At 43.1% G+C, this 7,881-nt stretch overlaps 1 protein-coding gene across 1 annotated transcript in view; it reads left to right on the top strand.

Moving 5' to 3' along the window:
• rrn3 (RRN3 homolog, RNA polymerase I transcription factor) overlaps nt 1–7,881 on the top strand; it is a 23,100-nt gene that overhangs the window by 6,751 nt on the left and 8,468 nt on the right. Inside the window, exons 9-13 of the mRNA XM_019892309.1 lie at nt 966–1,061; nt 1,845–1,968; nt 2,841–2,971; nt 6,211–6,341; nt 6,458–6,645. Of these exons, the coding sequence (XP_019747868.1) occupies nt 966–1,061; nt 1,845–1,968; nt 2,841–2,971; nt 6,211–6,341; nt 6,458–6,645 (670 nt within the window). The remainder of the gene's footprint in view (nt 1–965; nt 1,062–1,844; nt 1,969–2,840; nt 2,972–6,210; nt 6,342–6,457; nt 6,646–7,881) is intronic.

Below are 7,881 nucleotides of genomic sequence, written 5' to 3'. Positions count from 1 at the left end.
GGTTCTCAGTGTCCACCTTCCGTTTTGCCATTTTTGATGGGTATCTGAAAGCTAATGTCACTGTTATGGGAACGACTGCTAGACGAATAAATATTTAAATAAAGCGGCCGACTGCTTGGCGCGTCACCGTTGCATTGTGGGAAATGTAGTTTTGGTGCGTGTAAAAGATCTGCGGGCTCTCGGCTTGCTGCGGTCCGCGGGCCGGGTCTAAGAATAAATCAATATCATCCCAGGGGCCACTGAAAACATTCTCGCGGGCCGGATTTGGCCCGCGGGCCGGCACTTTGACATATGTGCCTTAGGGCGTAGCACAGTGGATACACAGTGCAATCATAGCCACTAATGTAGCTTCAATTTGCGCCTTACAGTGCGCCCTATATATGAAAACAATTTTAAAATAGGCCATTCATTGAAGGTGCACCTTATAATCCGAAGCGTCTTGTAGTGCAGAAAATACGGTAAATATGGTCCCGCATGAAGAGGCTCATTTTATCATCTCATATGACCAGAGTAGCGAGGCAGAGGAGGTAGAGATACTGTATTTTGGGGATATCTGGCAACGCTCCTCAGTATCGTTATTTTATGCGTCTATTGATATGGATTTCAACCGCTAACTCCCAAGTAAAAACATTCATTACATGACGCAGGCTCACACTTCTCAGCTATTTGGTTTGATACAGAAACACTACACAAGTGCTGTTATGTTTCAGGACCTCGATTTGTCCTATATAGATCTGCTTTATAGGTCTTTGCGTATTTGGCTTTTAAATCTTGGCGTAATTCTATTTTGGTGACATTCTGAATCGAAACACAACAGTTTATGTAAAGATTTCAACTTCGATCATTGTATTGCATAAACAAATTGAAGGGGCACCTCCTGTGGCTTCAGAATGTTAATGCCCAATGATGTCATAGTTGTATGGGAACTGTAACACACAAGAACAAACAATTATCTCCTGTCTTAGGTGAGTGCATCCCGCTCAGATATTGAAGAGGCCGAAGAGAACTTGTCACAAAGCCAGCAGGCAGGCAACTGTACTGAAGAGGCCCTCTTTGACATGGTATGTAAGAGACCCCCCCCCCCATCATAGTTATCATATAGAATTTTTAAAATACGCAGCTCGTTATGCTGTGATGATGATGATGACCAACTCCTGATGCCGATATGATGCAATATGAACCAATTCACTCATATATAAATTTATAAATTGCCATGTTGGAGAAATAAATGAACACAAATTCACAGTTTTTTTTCTCACATGGCTCTGAAACCTGTGATATTTATTATTATTTTTGAATGGTCTTGGTGTCAGGTGTCCGTATTACCCTGGACAGAATTGGATTCCACAAGCGTAGGCACAAACAAGAGATTTGACAAAAAATATTTAATTAAAAAAGAACGCAAGACCGACAAAGTCCCAAAAAAGGACGCTTGGAACAAAGAACCAAGAAAAAGTGAAACAAACAAAAACGCTTGCAAAAGGCAAGGAATGAGAAAAACGTAAATTGCTTGTCAACTCAAAGGACAATCCAAAAAAATACAAACCGAGATATAACAACAAGAACTATATACATGAAAAGATACTTTGAACAAACATGGCAAGAACTTCGGTGAACTTCGGGTGTCCTGTCACGCTCTCATAGTAGCCTACTGCTAATGTAGAAACCAAACTGATTGGGAGATTCTGACGAGTTCAAGGAGATCAATGACAAGTTTGGGGATGTCAGTGCGCCGCAGCACCCTGGTTTGGAATCAAACAAAAGTGTGTGTGTGTGTGTGTGTGTGTGTGTGTGTGTGTGTGTGTGTGTGTGTGTGTGTGTGTGTGTGTGTGTGTGTGTGTTAGGATGAGGACCTGCCGACAGGTCAGCCCCCCAGTTTGGGAGTCATGGCACACCCGGTGGCCGAGAGGCTCGATTCGCTCATGACCATGTTGTTGGCGTACATCAAGGACCTCTGCCATGTCAACGGTAGCCGATTACATCATAATGTTATTGTCTTTAAACTACAGTGCAACCTCTACTTACGAAATCTTCAAGTTACGAAACGCCTCAAGAGGAAAATATTGCCTCTTGTTCAGAAAGAAATTTCAAGATACGAAATGAAAAAATACATTATGGGCTGCTACTCGCAGGTCCGAATTTCCTGAACGCAACATACTTATAGCTGCTCTGCCATTGGCTATTACCGAGCATCATCCTGACATCCCATACCTCTACCGTATATGTCTATGTGTGTAGACAGATAAATAGATATGTGTCTCTGCAGCGTCCTCGTCATTCGCCCCTCGGGCCATGAGGCGTTCCGATAGTTTTAGAAAAAGTGCTCACCAGTCCAGCGATCGCTCACTGTGCTGATGTTTGCCTTGGACATTTTCGAAGGATTCTTAAAAGCCGACAAAAGCAAACGTCCTTGGATCAGTTCTTTTAAAAACCACTTCTGAGAGAGAACATGAACTAAAGAGGACAAAAAATGATGAGGACGCAGTTAAAGGTTAAATGACCATTGTTTTTATTCTTTGTTTTTTTACATTATGCACAACTCTCATTTATTGTGCATTAATCTAATTGTAACATGTACTGTATTTGTTACATATTTTGATGCATTTTTATGCTTTGTAAAAAATCTGAATTTTGGGGGGGTTGGAACGGATTAGGGCATTTACATGGAAAACACGTCTCTACTTACAATATTTTCTAGTGAAGAAATTTCTTCCAGAACATATTAATTTCGTAAGTGGAGGTACCACTGTACTGGTTTGACCAATAGGGATCATCAGAATACACTTGCTTAATTGGTTGATTTCATTCAAATGTATTCATATCGTTGTCCTCATTTCCAGGTGCTTTGCACACAGACAGAACCAAGGAATTGTACCGGGACTTGTTGGATGTGTTTGACAAGCTCATCTTGCCCACACATGCCTCGTGTCACATCCAGTACATGCTCTTTTACCTCTGCAGCTTCAGGCTGGTGAGTCTCCCCTTCATCCTCTGCTATAAACCTTTACAAATGAATTTATAAGATAACGACCATCACGGCTCACCTGCTTTCTGGGTTTGGTTATGTGTCATTCGCAAACTGAGCTTAGGCACTGTTATGTTACTTTCAGTCGGTAGCAAGCAGCAGTACAAGGCAAAATGGCATCCTCCTGAGTTAGATTAAAACAGGTGATTTTTTTTCTACTTTATTCATATTTGACAATCTCAGTATTCCTCAGAAAACCATGTTTAGACTAGTGGGGGCGGGGTTATAGAATATGTTGGAAAGAAAAGTTTTTGACTTGACTTTCCCTTTAAGAAACACCTAGATGAGCGGTTCTCAACTTTTTTCAACCACCATCATGAGTAACAATGGAATAAAGTAGCAAAGGCACCGCCGGAACAGGTTCAAAGGGAGGCCAGGCCGAAAGATGTGCGCCGCCGGAACACAATCGGAGGGCAACCATCGGGCTTGCACCACCGGAACAGGATTGAAGTGCGACTGGAGGATTTGCGCCGCCAGAGTAAGCTTGAAGGGCAGCCACAGGATTTGCGCCACCTGAGCAGGTTCAGAGGGTGGTCGCAGGGCTTGCGCTGCCAGATCAGGTTCAGAGGGCAGTCGCAAGACGTGTGCCGCTGGAGCAGGGTTGAGCCCTCGCACTGTAAAGGAGCCGGGACAGGGGCCAGCATTTTTCACTGCCCTGTGTTGTTCAGTGTTGATGTCGGCGCCAGTAGCGATAGGTCAAAACAATTGACCCGTGAGGATTGCTTTTGGGAAAGAAAATCTTCCACCATGACAAGGGAGATGGAGTTGCTGAAAGCAGCAGGACGCTTTCGTCTGTGCAAAAGTAACAAGCAGCCATCAAAAGAGGCTCCATTGCACGAACTTCGTCCGCGTCACGCAAAAGCCACAGCACAGCGAAAGTGCCTTCGCAAAAGCAAGCGACGAGAAACCAGAATGCCGCATAAGACATTTCATTGCTTCATTTTGTATCACACACAGAAAAAAAAAAGCATAAGTTGCAGGGTGAAGGGAGGGGGGACACACATGCACGTGCATGAAATTGCTGACACATGCAAACATCAGAGATGAAAGTCCTGCGGATTTTCCCGGAATTCCGGGTTTTTCACATTTTTATGAAAATCTCTCCAGAGAATTGCGGAAAATTTGCCTAAAATTAATCCGGATATTAGTTGACAACACTGAACGAAGACGCGTTTGAGTTCGATGTTTTGCTTTCACGAGCGTAGCCATGTTGAGACACTAACACTAGTAACAGTAGAGATTTTCGTCTCTTTATCAACACATTTGCTAAACCCCAGTGGAACGAATAAAAGACACCGTGGACAAGACAGGTGTCGTAAAAAATATATTTGGACAAAAAGGGAAACACACAGATTTGCAGAAAAGCGTGTCCGTCCGACTTTGAGTGTCGTCTCGGCTAGCTTAGCTTAGCTGTTGTTGTGTGTGATGTTGGGTGTGTGACATCGTTGCGTCGGCGCTTATTGGTTGAAATCAAAAGACGCGCTTGCGTACATGTTCGCGCTGACGCACGCATAGTAGAGAGCAGCAGACTAGCTCGAGTGGCGTCTCCACAACAGTAATACCCTCGCCTCGCATTCTCATGGCCTCGCCATATCTCTGAGATTTCGAAATTTCGGCGAGAATGGAAACCACAAAGGGTGCATGAGCCCGATCACTTAACTTGATTTGCAGGCCCGAGCCCGAAGCAAACCCGAGATTTCATATTTTATTGGTGAGGAGGAGGGGTGATTTCTGATAACAAAGCCTGTCTTTTCGAATGAAATCTAAGTTAAACAAGACTGGATAAACATTTACATCTTTTATATTTCTGTTCCTGAAGAGGTTACATTAGCGGACTATTTTCCATCATTGACAGATTTTTTTTAAGAGTGGACAGGGACAATTTAAGGCCGTCCGTCATTTTGACGGTATAAATACGCTCTTGACATATAACTCTAATGTGTATATATATATATATATATATATATATATATATATATATATATATATATACACATACATACATACACACCACACGCACACACACACACACACACACACACACACACACACACACACACAGTATATATAATTTTTTATTTTTTCCGGAATTTTCAGGAAAGTCCACTTTCATCTCTGAAACATACACGTGCACACACTCACTGAAGTCATTGTTTCATAGTTAATTTCATCAGTTGAGTGGAGATAAATATTTTTGCTATCAAAAGCCCTTTTGTGCTGCTGTTTATGTTGTTTTGTCGAAGGAAAATCTTATTTAGTTGAATCCATTTAATTAGAGATGCCCTACCTGAAATTATGCTTGAAATGCATGCTTTGACAAAAAGGTCTTTTTCTCCGTTCTTTCCTCAGAAACTTGAAATCTTATGAAATGTAGCTATTTTCTAGAACCCAATAATCCGTGGGCATTGCAAATCAGTCAAAATCCAGTAAAACGGCTGCAATTGAGGGCTTTGCTCCAGCGGAAATGGGTGGGATTCAATGAGTTAAAAATACTGTGGGGAAAATTGAAAACTGCGCCTATTAAGCAATGACTAAATTAAATTATGTATTACACATAGCAGTTATCTAAAACCTTCTTCGCCGTCTGCCCTGTGTCAATCGAGGGACTTGTCGGCAGTTCCACCATGGTGGACGTTACCCTGTTTGTGTGCTTGGCAGCGGCACAGCCCCTGGACTGAATGCGCAGCTTTTTCGGAACTGGGTTTTTTTTTTTTTTTTTTTTTGGGTAAAGTGTCTGAGTGTCTTCAAAATCCCCATCTATCCATCCATCCATTTTCTAATCCGCTTATCCTCACAAGGGTCGCGGGGGGTGTTGGAGCTTATCCCAGCTTTCTTCGGGCAGTAGGCGGGGGACACCCTGAACCGGTTGCCAGCCAATCGCAGGGCACACAGAGACGAACAACCATCCGCGCTCACACTCACACCTAGGGACAATTTAGAGTGTTCAATCAGCCTGCTATGCATGTTTTTGGAATGTGGGAGGAAACCGGAATACCCGGAGAAAACCCATGCAGGCCCGGGGAGAACATGCAAACTCCACACAGGGAGGCCGGAGCTGGAATTGAACCCGGTACCTCTGCACTGTGAGGTCGACGCGCTAACCACTGGACCACCGGGCCCCAAAAAATCCCCATACATTGTAAGTTTAATATAGGAATATATATTTCTAATTTTGTGTCTTTAAGGCCCTAGCTGAGGCTTTCCTGGAGCACTTGTGGAAGATTCTGCAGAGTCCATCACAGCCTGCTGTCCTCCGCCAGGCTGCAGCGGGGTACATGGGAAGCTTCCTTGCCAGAGCCAAGTTCATCCCTGTGCTGTAAGCTTATTCACAACTTTGGTTTCGTGACTGTTATAACAATCGTTGAAGTTATTCATTTCTTGTTTGAAGGAAGTTTTGCGTTTCTAATTGAGTGTGCACCTTCTCTCCCACAGCACAGTACGAGCGTGTCTGGATCTGCTCATCTCGTGGATTCACCGCTATATTGATGGCCAGGACAGTAAAGGTGGGCAGGCCTGCTGCGACATCAGCCTGCACGGACCATTCTACACTGCCTGCCAGGCTGTCTTTTACACATTGATCTTCAGACATGGAGCCATTCTGGCGAGCAACCTGAAGAAAGGTACACATCCCTGCACTCTTTGTCCCTAGGTGTGAGTGTGAGCACTGATGGTTGTTTGTCTCTGTGTGCCCTGCGATTGGCTGGCAACTGGTTCTGGGTGTCCCCCGCCTAATGCCCAACAGCTGGGATAGGCTCCAGCATGCCCCACGACCCCTTGTGAGGATAAAGCGGTTCATAAAATGGATGGGTGGATGGACATAATTGCTGGATTGATTCGTTTTAGCATGTTTAATAAAGTCGGACAATGTTAAAGTGACCCTTGCATCCTTCGATTTTTCTGTATGCGCCCTTTGTAGGAAAATATTTTGACATCCCTTCCTTACAATTTATTCCACATAATCAATAGAATTATAAATGATCAAGTAACCCATTATTATGCACTTTCCTTGTAGAATTTTGCATGCTCAGTCAGAATAATCCAGTACCTGTTTTTTGCAGGTAATTGGGGCCAAGCCCTGCCCGGAATAGTAAAAACCAACAAAAGTTGCTAATTGCCTATAGATCAGGGTTTCTAAAAATCCCTCAAAAAAGAAGTCAATTGTTCATCTTAATTGTCCTTAATTTTCAGGGAAAGCTTCGAAAATCAATAAAAAGCCTTAAAAATGTACTTTTTATTTGAAAATAAATTGAAGTTTTATATTTTCTAAATTTAAAATTTTCTTCGTGTACTTTGAGAATGAATTCAAGTTTATTCAGCTGATTGCCCCTAAAAATAAAGGTGTGCCCTTCCTTTGGCGGCAATGATTTGAACACCAGCTCAGTGACATGTGGCTTTCTGTTCAGCCTGCATATTGCTGAGCGATCATTAAATCCACTGTGACTACCCTGCTGAATGGAGAAAAAGTCCTTAAAAAACGGCTAAATTAGCCTTCAAAAGTCCTTAAAAGGTCCATAAATAAAAAGCAAGTGGAAGAGTGGGAACCTTGTAGATGCCACAAGATGGCAAGCACTACTGTTGTCCCATATTGCTGAGCGATCATTAAATCCACTGTGACTACCCTGCTGAATGGAGAAAAAGTCCTTAAAAAACGGCTAAATTAGCCTTCAAAAGTCCTTAAAAGGTCCATAAATAAAAAGCAAGTGGAAGAGTGGGAACCTTGTAGATGCCACAAGATGGCAAGCACTACTGTTGTCCAAACGGAGCACCTAGACTTACTTCCATATCTCCCAAAAGGGGTTTCTCACTCTACTCATTAATGCTTAAATCTTGTCTGGACCCCCCCTCCCCCCTGGACC

Source organism: Hippocampus comes, unplaced genomic scaffold (assembly GCF_001891065.2).
Source record: "Hippocampus comes isolate QL1 unplaced genomic scaffold, H_comes_QL1_v1.1 scaffold257, whole genome shotgun sequence".
In the NCBI taxonomy this organism is placed as follows: domain Eukaryota; kingdom Metazoa; phylum Chordata; class Actinopteri; order Syngnathiformes; family Syngnathidae; genus Hippocampus; species Hippocampus comes.
Note: the sequence above shows the minus strand (reverse complement) of the source record. Positions and strands in the feature narration are given on the sequence as shown.